Here is a 26,449-nt window from a genome sequence, read left to right as displayed (position 1 = left end):
ATGCTCAGAAATGCAACTGCGAGGCAGATTCACTTTAAAAACTGAGCCATGTGGGGAGGAGGGAAAGCTTAAAGAACTGCTCCCACCCCAGCACAATCCCATTGGCTGGCTTCTAGACCGAAACTGGCCAATGGGAGCTTCCTGTTTCAATAACGGGCAGCCACGAAGCACAAGGGGCTCAGAGTGATTCACAGAGCACGTGACTGCAGTTTGTGTGGCAGCAGGGCAGGCAGGGAGACTGATTGAGGAACTGCCTGCTGGCTAGTAGTTTACTGGCCAAAGCCTGTTTCTGGAACCCAATCCCCTCTGTTCCCCAACACTCTGCCCCCCACTTCTGCCCCCTACTCCACAAACCCAAATCCTCTGCCTCCTTCCTGCACCCATACCCACTCCCAGATCCAGCACTCCAATCCCCTGCTGCAAATCACAGTCCCCTCCTGCCCTAGCTCACAACCCAAACCCCTGCACTCCTCCTGTACCCCAATTCCCTGACCTAGGCCACAATCCAACCACCTGCACCCCAGTCCAGTGCTCCAAGACACAACTGCCTTCCTCACCCAAACTCCCTCCATTATCCCAAGGTCCCATCTGCATTTACCTCCATCTCAGACCCTGCACCTCCTCCTTTAATATCAGGGAAGAGTGCGGCCCTTGACCACTTTCCAAATGCCTAGAGTGGGCCCCATCAAAAATTACTGCCCACCCCTGCCTTATACCATAAATATCCCAATGAGTTGCTCAATCAGTTAACATCAGTAAGAGCTTCAGTCACAAAACACTAGAAGGCTGTGCCTATTGTTCTGGTATGATAATAGTAATAGAGATGTAGCCATGTTAATCTGATCTTGCTGAAACAAAAGACAGGACTATGAAGCACTTTAAAGACTTACAAGATGGTTTATTAGGTGATGAGATTTCGTGGGCCAGACCCACTTCCTCAGATCAAATTGTGGAAGAAAATTGGCATGACCTTCCATTTCCAGCCAGCTCTGACGATGCTTTTGTGGTTGTGCTCAGAAATGTCACTGTAAGTTCCCCAACGAGAGGCAGAAGAATTCCCACCTCTCCTGTAGTGTTCTTACTGAGAGATCACCCTTCCCTTTGGATCTGTACTGGTCCTGTCATACATTGCTACCCCCAAACGTGCCCTTTTGGTTTGATTCCATTAAATCTGTGTATGTGTGTGTGTTTGATTGTGCATGCGCGGGCATGTGTGTGTGTGTTGAATTTCCAAAAGACTGGTCTTATGGTGCTGGCACAAAATCTGGTTTCATGAAATCCCACTTTTCTTTTGGGGAATGCCGACTCACAGCGTAGACCAGATCTCTGCATTCTTCCATTCCCAGTTTCCACCTGGCTCATTTGTTATTCTTTGATGCATATTGAAAATGCTAAGAACATGCAAAATGCTCATATTTGTTATTGCTCATTTTATTTCTACTCGGGGGGGGGGGAGGGTTCGCGTCATTACCCATTATTATGGAGTCCCTTGTGAAAATTAAAACATCTGACATAAAAGAAATTGCATCTTGCATTACAGGATCTTTCCTCTTCCAGCCCCTTTTCAGCTGGGAAATGAAACGAGTGCAAATCACTAGAACTCTGTGTCCCTAACCCAGGCTGTGAGATTGGCCTCTTCTTTCCTGCATTGAGAGAAGCCAATGCATGTCCAATGTCACTCTGGAATGAGAGAATTGACGGGAATTGACCTCTCCCATTTCAGGAAGAATGTCAATGCCAGAAATGTCAGTGACCCTCCCTGGGTTTCAGCTTTCATCCATTGGCGATGGTGTTGGCCCGACATTCTTTCACTCTTCGGAGGGCTTTAATTATTTTGGTCTCCCTATTTACACTCCTGGGAGCAGCCCCCCTCATGTGAGTTAGGAAGTTAGTGGGAATATTTGCATTTGCATGTGTGAGATCAGCATTTGGCCCTGTAGGAAGAAATCTACACTCATAGCCAGGATGGGTAGAGATGGCGTCTCTTAGCCTCTGTTTGTCAGAAGCTGGGAATGGGTGACAGGGCTTCTAATCACATGGGTGATTATCACTTGATAATTCCCTGTTCTGTTCACTACCTCTGGGGCACCTGCCATTGGCCATTGTTGGAAGACAGAACACTGGGCTAGCTGGATCTTTGGTGTGACCAAACATGGCCATTCTTATGTTCTTAGATCCAGGCAGGAGACGACAATTGTAAAATAAGGGCTGACTTCTTGTGCCCCAGAATGTGGTAACTTTGGCCCCTTTAACTGTTCAGTCATGACTCATCACTTGACAGGCAGAAAGGCACATTGAGGGTACATCTAGACTACAGGCTTTTGTCGACAGACATTTTGTCCACAGATACTGTCGACAAAGCTTCTGTCGACAGAGCGTCTAGACGACAGCCAGTTCTGTCGACAAAGCAAGCTGCTTTGTCGACATGACAGTGTAGACGCAAAGGCCAGTGTAGATGCAATAACACCTTCTATTGACAGAACTCTGCTGACAAAAGGCGTTATTCCTCAAAGAATGAGGTTTACAGTTATCGACAAAACTGCTGAGTTCTGTCGATGTTATGTCAACAGAACTCAGCAGCAGTGTAGACGCAGGTATAGTTTTGTCGACAAAAGTGGACTAGACACACTCTGAGTGAGAGTCTTTCTGTCTCAAATTGTACTCACAAAGGCAAAATTGATCAAACCTAAATTGGATGGAGTTGTGACTCAGTTTCCCACTCTACACTGCCAACAGCCACTGACACAAAGTGACTAAATAGGGTCAATCTCACAAAAATGCCAATCTCTGCTTCATGCATTCATTGGGCAAAGGAGTCACCCTCAAAGAACACTAATCAGAGCAAGAGTCTATGGCCAGGTGGGTTAGCAGATTCCCCATGACATGAACACCTGGCAGTGACAGCACTCTGCAGGCACAGCTGAGCAGACAGTGTCAGGAGGAGGCCTTGCAGCATGAACAGGGGCAGTTGAATTGACACAAGTACACAAAGCGAGAGTGAGCCATCCCAGACTCTGTGCCTTGTGTGGGCACAGGCAGGTGTGTTACAAGCAGCAGGTGGGGAGCCATGAGGGGCTGGAGGATGCCAGGGTGCGATACTGTCAGTGCGGGGTGGCAGCAGATGTGCGATCGCATAAGCCCCATGGTCAGTCACTAAGGGGGTGCTCCGAGGCGTGAGGGGAGGAGACCAACGAACTAGGGGAGAAGCTATCGTGATATTCCTGCAGTGCTGAGCAAGACATGAGGGATGGCAGTGGGGACCCTGCTGGATCTGCCTTGGGCACATGGGCACCCGGTTAGCACATTGTACACTTGTCCCCTGGGCGCTGTGCTGGGGGAGGGGCCGGGGTGACGCCTGTGCGTGGGGATGCCGGTGGGGAGGGGAATATTCCCTCGCTCACCAGGGTTTGGTCACTATCTGTCCTGCTGCCAGGTTCACCCCCGACCTGGGAGGGAGGGGTGTTGGTACCAAGGTGTCTCCTCACCAGCTGCTCTGTCCTGGCCCCTCGGGAACGTGCTCCCAATCTGGGCCTGGTGACAATTAGTGTGTGACCCCGTTAGGCCTGATGCTGCCGGAGTCTGAGCAGGGCCTGCCTCTCGCTCAGTGTCACTGTGCAAAGTCCTGACGGCTGTGGCCTGGGCCTCAGGTCTCACGCCCGGTCTGAGGTACGTGGACTGAGTGCACACACGAGGGTCTCCATCCTCCCACACAGAGTTTGTTCTGATACTCCTGAGAGTTCACCCTGACTCTGGTCCTTCTGCTAACTGACTGGAGCCAAAGGGACCTGCCCCCTGACTGCTCTGGGCTGTGGGGCTGGCCCTCGAGGAGGGAAAGGGGCCCTGTGGGTGGGGCAGAGGGGCTCTGGGAGTGAGAACTCCTGGGTTCTGTCCCCAGGCCTGGCAGGGGAGTGGTGTGTAATGGTTAGAGAAAGTGGGGCTGGGAGTCAGAGCTCCTGGGTTCAAATCGTGGCTCTGAGGTAAGAGTAGAGCCCAGAGTCTGAACATCAGGAGCCCTGAGTGTTTCTCTTGCTCCTGTCCCTGAGTCCTTATGTTGTGTGACCTTGGAATGCCCCTTCTAGACAATAAAGTGTCCCACAATTTGCCACTGTCAGTAAATCCCATCACGAATGTCAGAGAGAAACAGGCCTGATGATACAACGTCCTCGGACATGACTGACCCAGTGACCGTTGCTTTGTTGACATTTGAGGCAGGTTCTTCTTCCTCCAAGGAATATGGCAGGGCCGGCTCTAGGCACCAGCAAATCAAGCAGGTGCTTGGGGTGGCACATTTCCAAGGGCGGCGTTTCCAGGTAAGCAGCCGCCCCGGCAATGCCCCGCTCCGCCCCGCCGATTTTTCGGGACTTAATTTCCAACTTTTCCCCATCAACACGTCCATGTAAAACTCCATATTTTGGTGCTTCAGAGGCATCCCAATGGTCTGACAGAAAAGTTTGTTGATTTTGTTGCCTTGGGCATAGTCAAGGATCCGGAGTCGCTCTTGCCCGTCCAGCTGGATGACTTCGGGGATGGGGGTGGAGGAGCCCACGTTCGTCGACTTGAAGGAGTCCAGCTTCTGCCCGGGCCACACGGCTCTCAGGGACTGCAGGGGAAACATGCGGTTGGAGTCGGACATGCAGACCGGGAGGTCGTCAGAGGGTAGTTTCTGGCCAGGGCTGGCTGACTGCCTCCTCCGCCCTGCCCATCAGCAGCACCTTCTTCTGGACAGGGGTGGATAAGGGTTTTGCGGAGCCCAGTGCAGCACAATTTCATGCCCCCCCCTTTTGACATGGCACATACGTGGGGCCTCTTGAAGCCCTATATCTGCCGCTGCTTCCAGATGCACAGAAAATCCAGGAGCCAGAGCATCAGCGCGGGGAGCAGGAAGCGGGGCAGCAGAAGGAAGCAGGCAGCGCCTGGGTGAGCAGCTGCAGGGTGTGAACCCCGAGGGAGTGGAGCATCGTGAGGGCTGCTGGGCTCCGGCTCTCGCCCCTTCCACACACGCCCGCCTGCCGGGCTCCTTGCAGCTCCGCTGTGCTCCCGCTTCTCTTTAGGCCCATTTTATAGTCAGGGATTTCAAGGAAAAGTGACTCCAGCCCAGGCCAGACCCCGCCCCGCTTGAAACTGAAGCCTGGGGGTTACCTCCCCCACCCGCGCCAGTGAGCTAGCAATGCACAACGTGGCTGGAGGCTGGAGCCCCGCCGCGAGCTGCAAGGGACGTGCCACAGTGCAAGGAGGCAGGACGCTGCCGGGCTCCAGAGGCAGAGAGCAGGCCCCACAGCCCGCCCGGGACAGGGCAGCACTGTAGGGGGGGGGGGCCGCAAAGTGCAAATATGTGTAAAAGCCAACAAAAAGTGTAGGGGGGAAGCCAAAATGTTTTTTGCTTGGGGCAGCAAAAAACCTAGAGCCGGCTCTGGCACAACCACAGCAGTCTCCTGTGTGAGGCTGCCAGGTGAATGTTGCAAGTGGTGGCCACAGGGGTGCTCTCAGACAGGCACAGAGGCAGGAAGACAGGAAGGCAGGAGGAGGAGAGGCAGCCTGTGTGTGACAGAGGGGTCCAGGTGTTGGGGGGAGTGAGATGTGTGTGTCATAGTAGTTAATTTCAAATATATATAAATGTGTTGTGTGTTTATGGCTGTATATTAATGATCTTAATTTTAAAATAGTGATTTTATATAAAACAAAATGGAGTCGGTCACGTTCGCCCCCTGGGCTCCATCTTGGGCTTTGCCCCTCCCCCCCATGACGCGCTCAGCGACCGTTGGGGAACCGGTTCCAACCGGATTTTCCCGCCTTGCTGAGAGTTCCGCTCCCCTCAGGGCTCCTGCCAAGCAGCCTGGGAGGGGCCAGTCGCTGCCCCAGAGGCAACCAGAGCCGGGTCCCCTCTGACACGCCCCCCCGTCCCTGTGGGGGAAAGAGGGCACCTCCCCGTTAGCCATCCCTCAGCCACATCCACTCACCCGCCTCCCTGCTCTGCCTGCAGCTCTCTCCTCCCCCCAAATAACAGCAAAGGACTGCTGAGCCCCTTTCGAACGTCAGGCCCCATCAGTCACAAGATCAGATATTTGTATCAGGGTCTCCTGCCTTGACTTCTCTGACATAACCAGGGTTTACCCAGGTGGGCCTGGGCTTCAAGCCCACTGAATGACTCATGACATCACTAGTTTCTTTGTTGTTTGGCTTGCTGGCACCTCTCTGCCCCAAGTTCCCTGATTTTGTACCATCCCCTAATACCTCAGGATATGTCTACACTACCCCGCTAGTTCGAAATAGCGGGGTAATGTAGGCATACCGCACTTGCAAATGAAGCCCGGGATTTGAATTTCCCGGGCTTCATTTGCATAAGCGGGGAGCCGCCATTTTTAAATCCCCGCTGGTTCGAACCCCGTGTAGCGCGGCTACACGGGGCTCGAACTTGGTAGTTCGGACTAGGTTCCTATTCCAAACTACCTAGTTCGAGCCCCGTGTAGCCACGCTACACGGGGTTCGAACCAGCGGGGATTTAAAAATGGCGGCTCCCTGCTTATGCAAATGAAGCCCGGGAAATTCAAATCCCGGGCTTCATTTGCAAGTGCGGTATGCCTACATTACCCTCCTAGTTCGAACTAGGAGGGTAGTGTAGTCATACCCTCAGTCTTGGTTTACTTTATACACAGCTCCCTCTTCATTTGGGGAAGGGGAGAGGGTACGAGGCACTGGGGTAAACCGCAGGGGACAGGCCATAGATCCGAGGAATGCAGCTGTGATCTTCAGACACCTCACATCCACACACCTTATCAGCACTTTGAACTTCTCTGTGCTCACGCCCTCCCATGTGCACACGGCAGCAGGTTTCTGAATGGCAGGGGGTGGGGGGAGGAAGTGCTGAAGGCTGTAGAGAGGTGGCATGATGCACTTGCTGCCCAACCTCCACTCTTTATGCCTGATGCCCTGTCTCTTCTGCTTTACCCCATCCCTTCATAGCCCCCCTGAGATAGACCCACATCCTACTGCCAGCTGCACCTTCCCACTCAAGCAGCATGGGGAGGGGCTGGTGCTGGACAGGCAAAGCGGGAAGCCGGTCTCCTGTGCCTGCCTGCTGAGGGATGCTCAGTTTGTGATGAGACACCAAATTCTGGCGAACCCCCTGGGGACTGTCCCTGCCGGGGAGGCAGCAGTGCACTGAGGGGAGCAGTGGGGAGCTATCACACTCCTGCAAACACACACCCCACCAGCTGCCCTCATGCTGCTAGTGAGAAGGCCAGGTGAGTGGGACGCAGCCAGGAGAGAAGGCTAAGGCTGGCGTGGCTGGGAATCATCCCAGGGCTTGTTCTGTGGCTGGACGCAAACTAGGTTGTGCGCTGTACCATGGAGCGTGCATTGAGGGGGCAGAGAGTGAGGGGTGCGGGAGAGTCAAGGGGTGGTCCGAAATATTGTCAGGGACTTTGAGTTTTCAGCTCCTGCTGCTGTAGACTCTCTTGGTCACACAGAAACGTGTATTCCCTTTTTGGAAGCAATTCCCAGTCTTAGAGGTGTGAGGAAAATTAATAAATCCCAAGGGCATTCAGTGTGGCTATTTGTCACAGCGAATGCAAAAACCTCTTTAAAACCAGCAAATCGTCCTTTGGCACATTTGAGCCTAACAAAAGTACCTAGTATCATGAGCTTTCATGGGTAAATCCCACTTCCTCAGATGCTGAGCTGGAGTAGAAAAAACAGAAACCTGATATTTATTAACAGAGAAGAAGGGGGTAAAAGTTACCTGACAATTATAGGGCCAGTGCTAATGAGGATAATGAAGTGGGCTGTATTCCTAGAATTTGTCACTGAGCATTTCAGTGTGGCCTGTGATCATTTCAGGGCAGAAGTTGGGCTTGGACGTGGTATGGCCCTTGATCATTTTCTATTTGCCACCATTCATAATGAGCTGGATTTGCAAAGGTACTGGGGACTCCTTGACTTCTGTAGGCGATTCAGGTCTCAAATGCTGCCATAAATTAGACCTGGGTGCTTGATCAGTGCCTAGAGCATAAGGACAAAAATAATTCAGATGCCCCCTCCAAAGACACCTGAAGGGACATTGAATGTAGGAAACGAGGGTGATGCAATTGCCTTGAGTTCTCTGGGGCCATCATTTTCCTACTGAGCTGGTGATACCATCTCACCAGGGTATCTCACATTGGAAGAGAGTCATAAAGCTGAAGGACAAAAGGCACAAATAGCTAATCTAGTTTTTTTTGCCAAAACAGGTGTCTTTATTTAACATTAGGAAGGGGGGCTAGGGAGGGCAAAGGGGAAGGGGGGGAGGGTGGAAGAAGGCCCCAGTGGGGCATGCAGGGAGAGTTCAGTCCTCCTCCTCTACCTGGAAGCTGTCCTGCAGGGCTTCCCGGATCTGGACGGCCCCCCGCTGGGCTTCCCGGACAACGGTGGTGCAGGGCTGAGCGTAGTGGCCAGCCATGCAGTCAGCCTCAGCCATCCGGGCTGGCAGGAAAGCCTCCCCCTTTCGCTCACACAAATTGTGCAGCACGCAACATGCTGCCACCATGGGAGGGATGTTGTGCTCGGCGAGGTCGAGATGGGTGAGGAGGCATCTAAATCGGGCTTTCAGTCGCCTGAAGGTCCCCTCAATGACAATGCGGGCCCTGGTCAGCCTCGTATTGAAGGCCTGGCGGGAGGGGTTGAGGTGCCCCGTGTACGGCTTCATCAGCCAGGGCTGTAGGGGGTAGGCTGCATTCCCCACCAGGCACACGGGCATGTCCACGTCCCCGCCCCGATGTGGTGGTCAGGGAAGAAAGTCCCGGCCTACAGCCTCTGGCACACGGAGGAGTTCCGGTACACCCTGGCATCGTGTGCCTTGCCGGACCAGCCCACATTAATGTCCGTGAACTGGCCCCAGTGGTCACACACAGCCTGCAGGATCACGGAGAAGTACCCCTTACGGTTGATGTACTGGGAGGCCTGCTGTTCCGTGGCACTGATGGGGATGTGCGTCCTGTCAATGGCCCCCCCGCAGTTGGGGAAGCTGAGGGCGCCGAACCCCCAGATGATGGCATGTGGGTTGGCGAGGCGGACCACACTGCGGAGCAGCACCCGGTTGATGGCCTTGACCACCTGCAGAGAGACACAGCAAAGCGCGAATCACTGGGGCGCCCGGGTGGCTGGGAGTGTTCGTGCCTTGGCAGTGCCCTGCGCCCCACTCCCGGAAGCAACCCTCCCGGGTGGTGTGTAGTACGTTCGGGAGAGACCGGCCCCTCCGGTGCGGGGCACTTTTGCCTCCTCCCCCCCCATTCCCCCTGTTTTCCCTGGGGCGGCCCATCCCTTCCTTGCAGCCCCCCCACCCCCGTGACCCAGTGGCCGGTGAGTGCCGTACCTGCATGAGCACTGCTCTGACAGTGGATCTCCCCACGCCGAAATGGTTCCCGACGGATCGGTAGCTGTCCAGCGTGGAGAGCTTCCAGAAGGCGATGGCCACACGCTTCTGGAGGGGGATGGCGGGCCTCATGTGAGTGTCCCTTCTGCGCAGAGCAGGGGCGAGCCACTTGCAGAGCTCCAGGAAGGTGTCCCTCTTCATCCTGAAGTTCTGGGTCCACTGTTGTTCTCCACAGCGCTCCAGGACGATGCGGTCCCACCAGTCACTGCTGGTGTCCAGACGCCAGATGTGATGAGGCACGCCGGCACCCGGGCGCTGCCGCAGCTGCTCCATGGCCCCCAGGGTGGCCAGGCGAAGAGGTAGGGGGCTGACGTGTACCAGGTGGTGCCAGGCAGCCTCCAGCCATTGCTGGCAGGCTTGCAGCATCAAGTCCAGAAACTGCACCAGAAAGTGCAGGGTAAGCTCTGGCTCCATGTTGCCACCTGCGGCGGTGTACCCAATGGGGAGCACCGACACAGACAGGCGCAGATGAAAACGCTTTGCTGTCTCTCGGCGAGGTTGGCAAGCAAGTGGAAAAGCTGAGAACCGGCTGTCCAGGGGGGTCCCTTTAAGCATAAGCCTCAGATAGCCTCAGACAGCAGCCACACAAAGCAACTACTGACCTGATGCCCTGCCAGAACCGGTTTCAGCCGCCCTTAAATGCACCCCTGAGTCCAATCAGTGTGGACGCGCTAGTTCGAATTAGCAAAACGCTAATTCAAATTAGTTTTTAAGTCTCGATGTGCTAGTTCGAATTAACTAATTCGAACTAACTTAGTTCGAAGTAGCGCTGTAGTGTAGACATACCCTCAGAGTCTGAGCATCAGAGATCTGGACCCATGAGCCCAGGGGGTGTCCCTGATGCTGTGTGCTGTGTTGGACAAGTCAGTCTTCCTCATCATGTCTCTGCAAAAAAATTGTCAGGCCATTCCCTGTGGGTTGTAAAGCCTCTTACGACTCTCATCTAGACAACACGTTGTGTTGCTGATGATGGAAGTTTGTCTGAACCGGCAGACCTGGGGAATTGTGTGTTATTGCAGTTTGAAGCCGGGTTGTTCTGCCTCCGAGGAATGTTATAAAACAATCGCTTCAGGGACTAGATCCCCGAGGCCAGAGAGTGAAATAAAAACACCGGTTTTCCCTTCCACGCATTTAGCTCTTTCTGCATAAGACAGAATTTATCTCCTGAACCATGGTAGGGTCTGAATGAAGGACGGAACCTGCTGTCCTTCGCCCAGCGACCTGCAGTGGTGTTGTGCCCCTCTCTGCAGTGGGAGAAACATCCTGTACCTGGTTTCTTCATATCAATGTCCTGTGCATAGACAAAGGATCTATCCATGTAACGATCTATATACCTCCCTGTTTCTCTGTCAGACTGTGCCCATATAGCACAGCTGTCTCTCTCTGCTATCTATCTATCTATCTATCTATCTATCTATCTATCTATCTATCTATCTATCTATCTATCTATCTATCTATCTATCTATCTATCTATCCCTATACACACACCCCTCTCTCTCTGTCTCTCTATCTCTCTCCCTAGGTCCATACACCCCCTCTATCTACTATCTAGCTAGCTCGCTATTCATATCCCTCTGGCAGTCTCTTTATTAGAATGTCAATTAAGCTATTGTTCTCTGAATCCGTCAGTCTCTCTGTTCAATCTCAGTTGACCTATTCAATCTCAATAGATCCAATTCTATTATGGAATAAAAAATAGGATGAGATGTCATGTTGTGAACTAGATCTCTGGTGTGTTCGGCTAATTTATACCATATGAAGATCTGGCCCCGTACTACCTAAGTGCCCCCCAAAATGATATCTAACCACAAACAGGTTCATCCCCGTGTCTTGAGTGTAATTAGGGTTTGTGTTGATCGTGATACTGTGGTGTGGGTAGCAGTGGCAGGGGGGTTTGTTTCTTGTTTCTCCTCCTCTCTTCCTTACTCCTCTCCACTCCCCAGTCCTCCTCTTCCTCCTTCATTGAATCCAAAGGGAAATGATATTCCTTGATGTGGGTCCTCTCTTTGGTTTTGACACGGTCGGGTGGGTGGGCAAAGTATGATCCTTTCTAGCATGCCCTGAGCCGACTGCTACTCAGTGAAGAAGTGTTTAATATATTTCATCCCTCCCTCCAGCTAATATATGTTTCCGTAGTTCCTTCCATGTTCTCCTGACTATCCATGGAGCATGCAGGCATCCTGAAGAGCTATGAAAATATCACTCAGCCCATAGGGACCAGAACCTGTACAGACACTGTTCCGTATGGTGAGTAAATGTCTTCATTTATGGAGAGTTTTTCCCATTGCCAGCCATCAATCAAACAAAATCCCACCTGAATGAAGATTTCCTCAGCAGTGATGTTTTCCATGAGAAAACGCTGATGTTGAGGACACTTTATATTTTCCATGCGATTTAATAGTGATCCTTCTGCAGCAGAATTCAGGTTGTCTTTCTTCTAAGGTTCCCTAGTGATTCAGGGTGAGCACAAGTGTTGGAATATTGGAATTTCCATTAGACCTTCCATTTTCTGGACAGCTCTTTTTTGTCACCTTGTGGTTTTGCTCAGAAATGCCAATGTAAGTTTCCAACGAGAGGCAGAAGAATTCCCACCTCTTCTCCAGTGCTCCTTACTGAGAGATCACCCTTCCCTCTGCTTATATGCTGGGCCCGTCGTACAGAGCTACCCCCGAGAGTGACCTGGTGGGTTGATTCAATTTTCTCTGTTTCATTCTATTGAGTCTCTGTGTGTGTGCATCACAGATGTTTGTGGGTTGCATTTCCAAAAGACTGGTCTTATGGTGGTGGCACAAAATCTGGTTTCACGAGACCCAACTTCTATTTCTGGGAATGCCGACTCACTGAGTAGCCCAGCTCTCTGCACTCTTCCATTCCCAGTTTCCATCAGGCTAATTTGTTATTCTTGGTTGCATATTGAAAGTGCTAAGAACATGCAAAATGGTCAAATATATTATTGCTCATTTTTATTTCAACTCTGGGGGAGTTGAGTTTCCAAGTCATTACCCATGATTATGACGACCCTTGTGAAAATTAAAACATCTAGTATAAAAGAAATCACATATTGTGTTGCAGGATCTTTCCTCTTCCAGCCCTTTAGCAGCCAGGAATGAGAAAAGATCCTTAACAGTTGCAAATCATTAGAGCTCTGTGTCCTTCACCCGGGCTGTGAGACTGATATCAGATGAGAATCTGGACTCTTCTTTCCCACACTTAGAGATGCCAGTCATGTCCGATGTCACTCTGGAATGAGAAGATTGAAATTCACTGCTCCCATTTTGGGAAGAATGACAGTGCCAGAAATGTCAGAGACCCTCTCTGTGTTTCAGCTTTTGCCATCTCGGCATTCTTTCACTCTCCGGAGGGCTTTAACTATGCTGGTCTCCCTACTAACACTTTATTCCTGGGAGCCGCCCCCCTTATGTGAGTTAGGAAGTCAGTGGGAATATTTGCATGGCCATAATGAGACCCCTATGTGTCAGATGAGAAATTGGGCCTGTAGGAAGAAATCTTATAATTTAAACCTGACTGCAGAATAACACCCCCAGAGGGAGAAGGAAATGAAAGGGAAGACTCATCCCTTTTTTGAGCAATCATTTAGATATAAAATTGTGTCTGAGGAGGCAGACTAGATTGTCGGGCAGAGGAAAATAGCAAATTTCCTTTCCTTTGAGGCTTCTTTGGAGTCAATACATCTGATCTCCCACCTGCTGTAAATGAGTTGTACTTCCACTGCAGTAATAAGGTCACAACTGGAGCTGATCTCAATTGACATAAAAACAGTGACACCAGTTTGCACATGGTCAGCAGAGAGCGCGGGACACATTTCCATACTGAACTGCAGCTGGTTTGACTGCGGAGAGTTCCAAGGGATGGTGACCCAGCCTGACTTGTTCAGTTCACGGACACATGTTTGGTGTTCCACAGATTCAGCTCCAGTGTCTCTTCCTTTCTCACCCCTGCAGATGACCTATTCTGTGAGTGAGCCTGGCGAGAACCAGACCATCTCCGATGGCTTCATCCTGGTGGGCTTTTCCTACCTTAATGAGCTGCAAATCCTTCTGTTTCTGCTGCTTCTGGTCATCTATCCAATTGCGCTGGTGGGGAACCTACTTGTTATCCTCCTGATAATACTAAACTCCTCTCTCCACACCCCCATGTATTTCTTCCTTGTGAACCTGTCTCTCTTGGAAATCTGCTACACCACCAATGTGACCCCTCAGCTGCTGGTTCACCTGCTGGTGGAGCAAAAGACCATCTCATTTGTGGGCTGTATGGTCCAGATGTTGGTCTTCAGCACCTTGGTTCTCGCAGAATGCTGCCTCCTCGCAGCCATGGCCTACGACCGCTATGTGGCCATATGCCGCCCCTTGCACTACACCACCATCATGAATGGCCGAGCATGTGCGCTGCTCTCGGGTGTTTCTTTGACCATTGGGCTCTTGGTGGAATCAGCTGACACCACATGGCTTTTCAGCCTGCCCTTCTGTGGCTCCAATCACATCCACCACTTCTTCTGCGACATCCGACCAATAGAGAAGATGGTGTGCGCCGATACATGGAAGAATGAGATCCTGGGCTTGACTGTTTCCACACTGTTCATCATGGGCCCTTTTGTACTGATTATCCTGTCCTACATCCTCATTATCTCCACCATCATCAAGCTGCCATCAGCGGAGGGGAGGCGTAAAGCCTTCTCCACCTGCTCCTCCCACCTCATGGTGGTGACTTTGTTCTACGGAACTTGCCTTTCAACTTATCTAAAACCCATGTCTAGCTACACACCAGAGAGTGATCACTTGATTTCCCTCATTTACACAGTTGTGACACCCATTTTGAACCCCATAATATACACTCTGAGGAACAAAGAGGTGCATAGAGCCTTCAGAAAAACTCTGGAGAAGAGTGTCTGTTCCCACAACCAGAGAAACTAGAGAATGAAAAGGAGAGTTACCTTAAACAGTGGAAAAGAGGGACAATCATTAACATTTTCTTGAATTTCTTCTGATGACATTCATTTTTAACTGATATTTTGTTTCTGGCAACTTGGACTTGTTGTAAATCCTTCCAGCAAATTCAAATAGATAATTTTGTTACCATAAAAGTAAATCTATATACAGGGAAATTTCTATCACTACTTTGTCGGTGAGGTCTAAATTCACTGAACCATCACCTGAGAATATTAATGAAAGTACTTTCCTGATTTTATATCTTCCAAATTTGAAATGCCAAATAAAAAAAATGAAAACATTCACCTCACATTGTACCAATTTAACAAGTTTCTCAAAAATTTTAAAAGTGGAAAAGTTGCAACCTGATCTACAGTCAGTCCATTTGGGCTTCACCTTTGAAGGCCCATTACAGCACTTAAGGTTTCATCTTGGATTAGACTGGGTATTTTATCTGTTGAATGCATTTCCCTAGTGTTCCCTTTGGCCTATATTTAAATAATATTCTCCAGCACTTATGAAGGGCTTCCTATGTCAGACTCTGAGAGATCGCTCAATGCCTCGCCTGATTGAGTCATACAACTACTCTGGGAGATGACCCTGGATTTCCATTGCCTCAGAGATCTGTGTTGGCAGATAGATTTAGAACAGCATAGCATAGATTCCTTGATTACAAGGCATTATAGGGCCATTTTGATTATCTAGACCGACACACTGCTTTACAAAGGCCAGAAGATTTCACCCTGCTATTCGTGAGTCAGATAGTCACTGTTTAAATTTTATACCATACATGTAAACTAACAGCTTTCTTAAGAAACTCATAACTATGAGAGCTCTCAAAAACTGCACCAAATGTCTCTGTGTATATCTGTACGCATTTGTCTAACTCTATGATAAAAATATCAATCTATATTCTTACTTTGAGAAATATTGTTCAATTTTCTTGTGTGTCTTCATGACTTTCTATCTATAATAAACTGCAATTTAAAACCTTTATCTTTAGCTCTGCATTTACATGAACCTAGCCATGAAAGCCAACGGCCTGGGTCATCGGCAGGCACAACTGAACCTGGAATAGTAGGGGCTAAATCCATGGTATATCAATAGACACACTCTCTGTGTGTATGTGTGTGTGTGTGAGAGAGAGAGAGAGCGAGAGAGAGAGTGAGAGAGAGCGAGAGAGGGAGAGAGACCTGTAGCCTATGCAGGGAGGACACAGCAGTACATCAATGACCGTTGTGTGGTACCAGAGGATAAAGGGGTGAGGAACCCAGAGCAGAAGGGAGTGACAGGCCCACACTCATGACAATTCTTTGGAAGGGCCACATGGCTGAGGTGAGAGCTTCTCCCCTTGACAAGAGAGGCACAAGCTGGTCCAGCCACCCGACTGTCTCCCTAGTACTCTGGGCCCAGACAGTTACAGGAGCCCTGCACACGAGACCAGCTTCCGCAGTAGCGCCAGTAGAAGGCCTCGTTGCTGACCCCAGCCACGGCGCAATGGGTGGGCACAAGGAAGTGAATGCACCGTGACCCAAACCAGTGCAGTGTTCTGTGCATTTCTGGCATACTCCCAAGTGTTGCAAACCATTTGGCTACGTCTACACTGGCCCCTCTTCCGGAAGGGGCATGTAAATTTCACGAGTCGTCGTAGGGAAATCCGCGGGGGATTTAAATATCCCCCGCGGCATTTAAATAAAAATTCCGCCGCTTTTTTCCGGCTTTTAAAAAAGCCGGAAAAGAGCGTCTAGACTGGCCCCGATCCTCCGGAAAAAGTGCCCTTTTCCGGAGGCTCTTATTCCTACTTCAAAGTAGGAATAAGACCCTCCGGAAAAGGGCACTTTTTCCGGAGGATCGGGGCCAGTCTAGACGCTCTTTTCCGGCTTTTTTAAAAGCCGGAAAAAAGCGGCGGACATTTTTATTTAAATGCCGCGGGGGATATTTAAATCCCCCGCGGATTTCCCTACGACGACTCGTGAAATTTACATGCCCCTTCCGGAAGAGGGGCCAGTGTAGACGTAGCCTTTGTGTCTCGTCCTGTAAGCCACATGGCTCAGCCCTGGGCCCTGAGCCACACGTGGCTCAGCCCTTTAAGCCCAGGCCCTGGGGCAAGGTGGGGCAGACACACAAATACACAGGCAAGAGAGAGGGAGACTGCTCCCAGGGAGTGGGGTGGCAGGGAGGACACATACCCTCCCTGCTCTACTGCATCCCAGCCCAGGGCCTTCCACTGGTGCTACTGTGGAAGCTGGTCTAGTGTGAAGGGCTCTTGTAAACGTTTGGGCCCAGGATCTTAGGGAGACAGTCAAGCTGGCTGGACCAGCTTGTGTCTGTCTTGCCAAGAGGAGAAGCTTGACCGCATTGTCCTGTGTCAGCGGGTTGCTGACTCAGGCTGCTACAGGACAATGCGGTCGGTTCCTCCTGCTCGTATTTGGGGTCATCAGGGTCTGCACCTTCCGGCTGGGTTACCAGGGTCTCCTCCTCGGTGTGGGAGCCTGTGGCAGGCCCCTGCCTCCTCTGGTGCCTGGGGCCTTACTGAGCTCCTGGGCTGGTCTTTTATACCACTCGTTCAGCCCCTTGGTTTCCGGGGGGTTAAAGAGGAAGATGGCGTCGGACCACCCATGCTGGGAGAAGGGTTCTTCCCCCTCTGGGCCAGTGAGAGGCCACCCCTGCTCCCTACACACCTTAGGGGGCTGCTGGAGGAGAATGTCACGGCAGTCAGTTGGGGGATGGGCTCAGCAGGAGGCGCTGGGAGAAGGCTGTTCCCATAGGACGATGGGGAGGAGACGTGGTGGGAATGCCCTGTGGAGTCCGGCTCAGACGTGGGGTAACACGTGATAGAATCGTGCCCTGGGCTCTGGGCTGGTGCTGAGGGGAAGAGAAGTAGGATGGTCACTAACTTTCAGGGGAGTTTTGGAAGGGCTGGTGAATGTATTTCCATGCTCAGCTCCCTCTGTAGGCTCCTTCCCTGCCTTGCCGGACTTCCGGGTTGGCGCCGTTCCAAGCGGTGCTAATAAATCTGCTATAATTCCAGTGTAAGCTGCTCCGCGTTGGGTGTTGTCACCATGGACATGCCGTGGGTCGCTGTAGATCAGCACCAAGCCCAACAGGGGAGCGCTTCCTCCTGGGCCACCCAGCGCACTCCCTGCTGCCCCACACAGAGGGGGCCCAGCCCCTCTGTTCCCACTCACAATTTGTTCTGATGCCCCCGGGAGCTCGTTGTGGTCCTGGTGCTGCTGCAAACTGACTGGTGCCAAAGGGACCCGTCCCCTGACTGCTCTGGGCAGTGGGGCTGGCCCTCGGGGAAGGAAATGGGCCTTGTGGGCAGGGCAGGGGGGTCTGGGAGTGAGGACTCCTGAGTTCTGTTCCCAGCCCTGGCAAGAGAGAGGGATATAATGGTTAGAGCAGGGGGGGCTGGGAGTCAGAGCTCTTGGGGTCTCAGCCTGGCTCTGAGACAAGTGTGGGGCTCAGAGTCTGAACATCAGAGACCAGGATCCATGAGCCCTGGGTGTGTCCCTGACGCTGTGTGTGGTGTTGGACAGGTCAGTCTCTAATTCTTCTAGCAAAAATGTGACAGACCCTTTACCACGAGTTCAGGGTTTTGTTCCTGCCTCTGCTACCGACTCTTTGTGTTGTGTGACCTTGGGCAGATCATGCCTCCTTCTAGACAAATAAAGTGTCCTGCTATTTACCTCTGTCAGTAAATCCCATCACAAATTCCATGTGGAAAACACACATGATGTTGATGCTGACATTGATGGGGAAAAACTTCCCGTGAAATGACAAACCCTGGTGAATTTGGTGTTGTTGCAGTTTGGGGCAGGGCTGGTTTTCCTCGGTGGAAAATCACAAGAAATTTCCTTCAGGGACTTGATCCCAAAAGCCCGTGAATGAAATAAAACCCCCTCTGATTCCTGCTACATGTACAGAGCCTGCAGCTAGGAAATGGAACGACTCATCTTAAGCAGGGTAGGTTAAACATCCAGGCCTTACGCCCGTAGTCATTCTCCCTCTGAAGTCCATCGGCATTGTGCCCCCGTCTGCCATTAGACAAACTCATGTCATTCGTTTCTGCATTTGAATTTTCCATAAGTGCATAGAGAGACGTAGTGTGTGTCTGAGCACAGAGGTTGTACCTATGTTCACATGGATCTATCTATCCCCACACATTGCATCTATCTGTCTAGCTAGCTATACCCATACATCCCATCTATCCTTCTATTTATCTATCCATCCCCAGATACTCTCTCTCTCTCTCTCTCTCTCTCTCTCTCTCTCTCTCTCTCTCTCTATCTATCTATCTATCTATCTATCTAATTTTGTCAAATCCTCTCTTCAGTCTATCTATTAGTGAATTGATTAATCTATTGCTCTGTGAATCTCTCTGTCTGAATTCAACTAATTTAACAATCATGGGTTAGGTCCTGAGCTTGACTTCACTACTTTTACACTAATTAAAGACTAGGGGAAGTTCTTGTCCCATAATTCCATGGTGCCCACTGCACCAGTCATGCCCATCACCATGCCATGATTCTATTCATTATTTTAGTTGTTTTTTTGTTTGTGGTGGTGGTTTCTTTTTTGCTTCTCCCTTCTCCTGTCTTTGCTCTCCTCTGTTCCCCAACCCTCCTTATCATCCTTTGAATCTCAGTGGAAGTGTTGATTCTCGGGGTGGGTCTTGTATTGGGGTCCGGATGCAGCCAACTGGGTGGGCTCAGTCTGATCTTTTCTAGCAAAAGAATCCCTCCCATTATCCCATCACGGCGCATTCTCTGCCCCTGGTCCCAAAGGTTAAGTTTTGCACTCTTTCAGCTGAATTTACCTCAACTCTCCACATAAGATCTGGCTCCTTCATCATTTTCATGTTCTCTTGCAGGGTCTGAATGCTTTGACTTGCTTTGAAAATATCACTCAACTGCCAGAGATGTTTAATAGTGAGTAGATTTCTCCTTTTATTTAGGGCTAGTAAAAATGTTAGCCAACAAAAAAATCAAAATCCCTGCTGAAAAAATGGTTTCATTGGTATTGATGTTTTTGATGAGAAAAAAGAAATTGATGTTGATGGTATTCAATTTTCCATTCAATTTCAGATTAAATCTTGGGCATCTTAATTTAGGTTAGTTGTTATTTCCATTTTTCATATTGAGTTAGGATGAAAACATGAGATTAAAATACATTTCTCAGTCAGCTCTGCATTCCGTATGTGTGTTTGTGAGAGACAGAGAGAGAGAGACAGAGAGAGAGAGAGATAGAGTGTGTAGTTTCCAGGAGAAAGAATGGTCCTTTAGATATGGAGCAGTTTCAGGTATTAGCAGACCTCAGTTTCCATTTCTGGAAATGCTGACTCATAGTGCAAACACAGTCTCTTCTCTCTATAATTCCCAAATTCCTGCTTAGTAATTCATACTGAAGTTGTGAAGAGAATGGAAAATAGCATATCTGTTATTGCTCATTTTAATTCTGTAACTTCAATGTGATCCTCATTATATTGAAGTTCCCTCTCAACAAATAAGCTTGGAGTAAAAAAAAATGGGAAAAAAATCTTCTCTTACATTGTAGGATCTTGCTTTGCATAAAATTATTGAAGGACAATCATAAAAGATCCACAACGGGTGTAAATCATTATAGTTCTTTTCATACCCATGGAGATGTTAAGATTTATAAAAGCTAAGGAAATGGCTATAAGCAGATTTTTTTTGGTATATTGGTAGAAAATAATGCATTTAGCATGCTTGCATGAGAATGGATTAAAATTATTCTAAAAGTCTCAGAGGGGTAGCCTGTAACTATAAAACCCAGTAGTCCTGTGGCACCTTAAACACTAACAAAATGATTTATAGTATCATGAACTTTTGTGGGCAAAACCCACTTTTTCAGAGGAGCTTGAGTGAAGAAAAAAGGTGGACTCTACAAATGTATTCTGTAAAAGAAAAAGAAGGAGGGGGGAAGTACCTGTCAGTTGTAGTGCAGGTGCTAATGAGGCTAATTGAGTGGGCTGGAAGTGCCCCATACTTAGATTAGTACCCTTCCTCTCTATTGCTATCCTATGATCCTTATCTGCTTCTTTTAACTATCCAATCTTTAGGTGCCAGTTCTGCCTATTTAGATTACCAGTTCTGCCTATTTGGGTTTCCCTTTGATATTTTCATACCCTCTGCTCTTTGTTTCCTGCCCCCTTCCATTTTTTTGACCCCCTCCCTCCGCCCATTTATTTTGCGTCTGCACAAAACTCCAGTCATCTGAAGAAGTGGGCTGTGCACATGAAAGCTCATCAGACCATCTACATGTTTTGTTAGTCTCTATGGTGGTGCAAGACGGTAATAAGTTCTTTTTTTAACTTTTTCCAGTTACCGACTAACACGGCTACCCCTCTGAAAATTTTCTTGTGGCATAAGTTGCAACTCACTTCATCAGGTACGTGAAGGGAGAAAAAAATAAACACATAGTAAGAGGGCTACAGAGATGGGAGTGTTACATCATCTGCCCTAGTGACAGTCTTAAGACCTAACCACATCAGCTATGCCCTCAAAGGCTCCTTCATCTGCACATCCACTAATGTGATATATGCCATCATGTGCCAGCAATGCCCCTCTGCCATGTACATCGGACAAACCTCTCTGGGCACACAATAATGGCAATGAAAGTTGCCCTCTTCACACACAAAACATCTTCAAAAACCAGCTGCAATGAGAATCAGCAGGGCTGGAATTCATATGAAAATTTGACACCATCAGAATGTGTTTGATTGAAGAATAGGAATGGTTCTCTCATTACCAGAAGTAATTTTCCACTTTTCTCAGCTTTTTAGCCACAGCCACCCTGTTTGAATTAGCTCTGTTGTAACATTTCCATCTCTGACTCCTGCTCTCTGTTTCTCTTTCATTCACTTCATGCATCTGATGAACTGAGTTGCAACTCACAAATGTTTCTGCCATAATAAAATTATTAGTTTTAAGGTGCTCCTTGTTTTTGCTGAAAAATATTAACACGACTAGCTCTGAAACAAGAAAGAAAGAAAGAAAGAAAGAAAGAAAGAAAGAAAGAAAGAAAGAAAGAAAGAAAGAAAGAAAGAAAGAAAGAAAGAAAGAAAGAAAGAAAGAAAGAAAGAAAGAAAGAAAGAAAGAAAGAAAGAAAGAAAGAGAAAATGGGTTTGTTCATCTGAGCAGAAAGGTCACTTTGAATTTTAATTTTGTCTCAAAAAGAAAATGTGTTCAAAGATAGATCGTTCAACTTATTCATAAATGATCTGGAGAAAGGGGTAAGCAGTGAGGTGGTAAAGTTTGAGGATGATAATAAACTGTTTAAGATTGTCACGATAGAAGCAGACTGTGAAGAATTTCAAAAAGATCTCACCAAACTGAGTGACTGGGCAACAAAATGGTAAATTCCAAATTTAATGTGGATCAGTGTAAAGTAATGCACGTTGGAAAAAGTAACCCCAACTATACGTACAGTATGATGGGGGCTAATTTGGCTACGACAAAACAGGAAAGAGATCTTGGAGTTACCATGGATAGTTCTTTGAAAACTTCCACACAGTATGCAGTGACGGTCAAAAAGGCAAATAGGATGTTAGGAATTATTAAGAAAAGGATAGAAAATAAGACACGGAATATTTTACTGCCACTGTATAAAACCATGGTATGCCCACATTTTGAATACTGTGTACAGATGTAGTCTCCTCACCTCAAAAAAGATATTTTGGCCTTGGAAAGGGTTCAGAAAAGGGCAACTAAAAAGATTAGGGGTTTGGTCCCATATGAAGAGAGGCTAAAGAGACTGGGACGTTTCAGTTTAGAAAAGAGGAGACTGAGGGGGGATATGATAGAGGTATATAAAATCATAAGTGGTGTGGAGAGGGTGAATAAAGAAAAGTTATTTATTTGTTCCCATAATAGAAGAACTAGAGGACACCAAAAGAAATTAATGGGTAACAGGTTTAAAACTAAGTAAAGAAAGTTCTTCTTCACATAGCACGTAGTCTACCTGTGGAACTCCTTGCCAGAGGAGGCTGTGAAGGCTAGGACTATAAGGGTATGTCTACACTTGTTCGAACTAGGGTGGTAATGTAGCAACCGGAGTTGCAAATGAAGCCCGGGATTTGAATTTCACGGGCTTCATTTCCATAAAGCCGGGCACTGCCATTTTTAAATGTCCGCTAGTGCGGACTCCGTGCCACGCGGTTACACGCGGCACGGACTAGGAAGTTCAGACTAGGCTTCCTAGTCCAAACTACCATTACTCTTTGTTACTCCTCGGAAGCCTAGTCCGAACTACCATTACTCTTTGTTACTCCTCGGAAGCCTAGTCCGAACTACCATTACTCTTTGTTACTCCTCGGAAGCCTAGTCCGAACTACCTAGTCCGTGCCGCGTGTAGCCGCGCGGCACGGAGTCCACACTAGCGGACATTTAAAAATGGCGGCGCCCGGCTTTATGGAAATGAAGCCCGGGAAATCAAATCCCGGGCTTCATTTGCAACTCCGGCTGCCTACACTACCACCCTAGTTCAAACTAGTGTAGACATACCCTCACAGAGTTTAAAGAGAAGCTAGATAATTTCATGGAGGTAGGTCCATAAAAGGCTATTAGCCAGAGGATAAAATGGTGTCCTTGGCCTCTGGAGAGGGATGGCAGGAGACAAATCGCTTGATCATTGTCTTCGGTCCACCCTCTCTGAGGCACCTGGTGCTGGCCACTGTCGGCAGACAGGCTACTGGGCTAGCCGGCAATTCTTCTGTTCTTAGGTTCTTATAGAACCCTCGATATAGGACCTAATGTACCTCCTTTAGAGGCAATTCAGCCACAGCCCCATCTGTTGTAGATCAGCTGTAGCTCCACTGGTGTCAAAGGGTCACATCTCCAGCTGACCTACATTGCCATCACTTGATTCACATACAAAGAGCGACACCAGCTGATGCCTGATGATGATTGGGCCCAGTTACATATTTACACACAGAACTGCAGTAGGCTTTACTCTCAAGGACCCTAATAGTAAGAAAACAAGTCACATTGTTCAATTCACACCCACATTTCGAGTTTGTCTCGTGTTCATGTCTGCCTTTCTGTCCCCTGCAGATGAGCAGTTCTGAGAGCCACTCTGGCAAGAACCAGACCATCTCCGATGTCTTCATCCTGGTGGGGTTTTCGTACCTTGGCGAGCTGCAAATCCTTCTGTTTCTGCTGCTTCTGCTCACCTACCTAGTCGCCCTGATGGGGAACCTGTTCATTATCCTGCTGATAAAGCTAAGCCCCTCCCTCCACACCCCCATGTATTTCTTCCTGGTGAACCTGTCTGTCTTGGAAATCTGCTTCACCACTAGTGTGGTCCCTCAGCTGCTGGTTCACCTCCTAGTGGAGGAAAAGACCATCTCCCTTGTGGCCTGTGCAGCCCAGATGTACGTCTTCACCATCACGGGCCTCACGGAATGCTGCCTCCTCGCAGCCATGGCCTACGACCGCTACGTTGCCATTTGCCACCCCTTGCACTACACCACCATCATGAGCATCCGGCTGTGTGTCCGGCTCGCAGGTGCTTCATGGGGCATCGGCATCTTGGCAGAAGTAGCTGAGACTACGTGGCTGTTCAGCCTGCCCTTCTGCGGCTCCAACCGCATCCACCATTATTTCTGCGACGTCCGACCGCTAGAGAAGATGGCCTGCGCTGACACGTGGAAGAATGTGATCGTGGGCTTGCCAGTGCTCCTGCTCTTCATCTTGGGTCCTTTTTTACTGATATTCTTGTCCTACATCCGCATAATCTCCACCATCCTCAGGCTGCCATCAGCAGATGGAAAACGGAAAGCTTTCTCCACCTGCTCCTCTCACCTCACGGTGGTGACTTTGTTCTACGGAACAGGCCTGTTCATCTACCTGAAACCCACATCCAGCTCCACCCCAGAGAGTGATCAGCTGATTTCTCTCATGTATACAGTTGTGACACCCGTGTTGAACCCCATAATATACACGCTGAGGAACAAAGAGGTGAAGGGAGCCTTTAGAAACACTGTAGGGAAGGCCATCTTCTCCCACAGCCAGAGAAATGAGAGGAAGAGAAAGAGAGTTAATGGAAACAGTGTGTAAGAGGGAAAATTATTAACTTTTTTTTTTTTACTTTTTAAACGGATATTTCACCTTTTGCAAAATGCTAACCAGTTCTAAGCATGTCAGGAAAATCAGAAAAGAAACATTGGTTAAAAAATGAAAATGTAATTGAAATTTCCAGCACTATATTGATAGATCCTTTGAAGGGAATTAAAACCAATAGTAAAAGGTTTTATAGCCATATAAGTAGGAAAAAAACAAAAAAAGAAGAAGTAGGACCGCTAATTACTAAGGATGGAGTGGAGGTTAAGGATAATCTAGGAATGGCCCAGTATTTGAACAAATACTTTGCTTCAGTCTTTAATGAGGCTAATGAAGATCTTAGGGATAATGGTAAGTTAACAAATGGGACTAAAGATAAGGAGGTAGATATTACCATATCCGAGGTAAAAGCCAAACTTGAACAGCTTAATGGGAGTAAATCGGGGGGGGGAGGGGGGAGGGGCAGATAATCTTCATCCAAGAATATTAAAGGAACTGGCACATGAACTTGCAAGTCCATTAGCAAAAATTTTTAATAAATCTCTAAACTCAGAGGTTGTACCATTTGACTGGAGAATTGCTAATATAGTTCCGATTTTTAAGAAAGGGAAAAAAAGCGACCAGGGTAACTATAGGCCTGTTAGTTTGACATCTGTAGTATGTAAGATCCTGGAAAAATTTTTGAAGGAGAAAGTAGTTAGAGACATTGAGGCTAATGGCAATTGGGACAAATTACAACATGGTTTTACAAAAGGTAGATCGTGCCAAACCAACCTGATCTCCTTTTTTGAGAAAGTAACAGATTTTTTAGATAAAGGAAATGCAGTGGATCTAATCTACCTCAACTTTAGTAAGGCATTTGATACAGTACCACATGGGGAATTATTGGTTAAATTGGAAAAGATAGGGATTAATATGAAAGTTGAGAGGTGGATAAGTAACTGGTTAAAGGAGAGACTACAGCGGGTCATACTGAAAGGTGAACTGTCAGGTTGGAGGAAGGTTACTAGCGGAGTTCCTCAGGGATCAGTTTTGGGGCCAATTTTATTTAATCTTTTTATTGCTGATCTTGGCACCAAAAGTGGAAGTGTTCTAATAAAATTTGCGGATGACACAAAGTTGGGAGGTATTGCCAATTCAGAAAAGGATCGGGATATCATACAGGAAGATCTGGATGATCTTGTAAATTGGAGTGATAACAATAGGATGAAATTTAATAGTGAGAAGTGTAAGGTTATGCATTTAGGGATTAATAACAAGAATTTTAGTTATAAGCTGGGGACACATCAGTTGGAAGTAACGGAGGAGGAGAAGGACCTCGGAGTCCTGGTTGATTATAGGATGACTATGAGCCGCCATTGTGACATGACTGTGAAAAATGGGATGTATGGTCTAATATGGTCTTGGGATGTATTAGGCAAGATATTTCCAGTAGGGATAAGGAGGTGTTAGAGCCATTATACAAGGCATTGGTGAGACCCCATTTGGAATACTGTGTGCAGTTCTGGTCTCCCATGTTTAAGAAGGATGAATTCAAACTGGAACAGGTACAAAGAAGGGCCACTAGGATGATCCGAGGAATGGAAAACCTGTCTTATGAAAGGAGACTCAAGGAGCTTGGCTTGTTTACCTTAACCAAAAGAAGGCTGAGGGGGGACATGATTGCACTCTTCAAATATATTAGAGGGATAAATACCAGGGAGGGAGAGGAATTATTTAAGTTTAATACCAATGTGGACACAAGAACAAATGGATATAAGCTGGCTAGTAGGAAGTTTAGACTTGAGATTAGACGAAGGCTTCTAACCATTAGAGGAGTGAGGTTCTGGAACGGCCTTTCAAGGGAAGTAGTGGGGGCAAAAGATCTATCTGGTTTCAAGATTAAACTAGATGGGTTTATGAAGGGGATGGTTTGATGAGATAACATGATCTTGGTAACTAATTGACCATTCATTATCAGTGGGAAATAGGTCAATGGAGGGATGATAGGAGTTACTATAGAGAACTTTCTGGGT

At 48.3% G+C, this 26,449-nt stretch overlaps 2 protein-coding genes and 1 pseudogene across 2 annotated transcripts; 2 read left to right on the top strand and 1 right to left on the bottom strand.

Moving 5' to 3' along the window:
• Positions 1 to 4,108: 4,108 nt before the first annotated feature.
• On the bottom strand, positions 4,109 to 5,088 carry LOC149521186 (thyroxine 5-deiodinase-like; annotated as a pseudogene).
• An 8,194-nt stretch (positions 5,089 to 13,282) lies between these two features.
• Positions 13,283 to 14,637, top strand: LOC102447448 (olfactory receptor 10A4-like). Its single transcript, XM_006132134.4, has one exon. The coding sequence runs from the start codon at positions 13,369 to 13,371 to the stop codon at positions 14,335 to 14,337; it is 969 nt and encodes a 322-aa protein (XP_006132196.4). The 5' UTR covers positions 13,283 to 13,368; the 3' UTR covers positions 14,338 to 14,637.
• An 8,718-nt stretch (positions 14,638 to 23,355) lies between these two features.
• LOC102449149 (olfactory receptor 10A4-like) lies at positions 23,356 to 26,129 on the top strand. Its single transcript, XM_089774476.1, has one exon. It carries the CDS (start codon positions 23,427 to 23,429, stop codon positions 24,429 to 24,431), a length of 1,005 nt encoding a protein of 334 aa, XP_089630602.1. The 5' UTR covers positions 23,356 to 23,426; the 3' UTR covers positions 24,432 to 26,129.
• The last annotated feature ends 320 nt before the right edge of the window (positions 26,130 to 26,449 follow it).

The sequence above is a fragment of the Pelodiscus sinensis genome, chromosome 30 (assembly GCF_052426305.1).
Source record: "Pelodiscus sinensis isolate ZL-2025 chromosome 30, ASM5242630v1, whole genome shotgun sequence".
Taxonomy (NCBI): domain Eukaryota; kingdom Metazoa; phylum Chordata; order Testudines; family Trionychidae; genus Pelodiscus; species Pelodiscus sinensis.
Note: the sequence above shows the minus strand (reverse complement) of the source record. Positions and strands in the feature narration are given on the sequence as shown.

Bases quoted from the DNA above. Each gene is read 5' to 3' on its own strand.
- LOC102447448 (XM_006132134.4), top strand. From the start codon at position 13,369: ATGACCTATTCTGTGAGTGAGCCTGGCGAGAACCAGACCATCTCCGAT.
- LOC102449149 (XM_089774476.1), top strand. From the start codon at position 23,427: ATGAGCAGTTCTGAGAGCCACTCTGGCAAGAACCAGACCATCTCCGAT.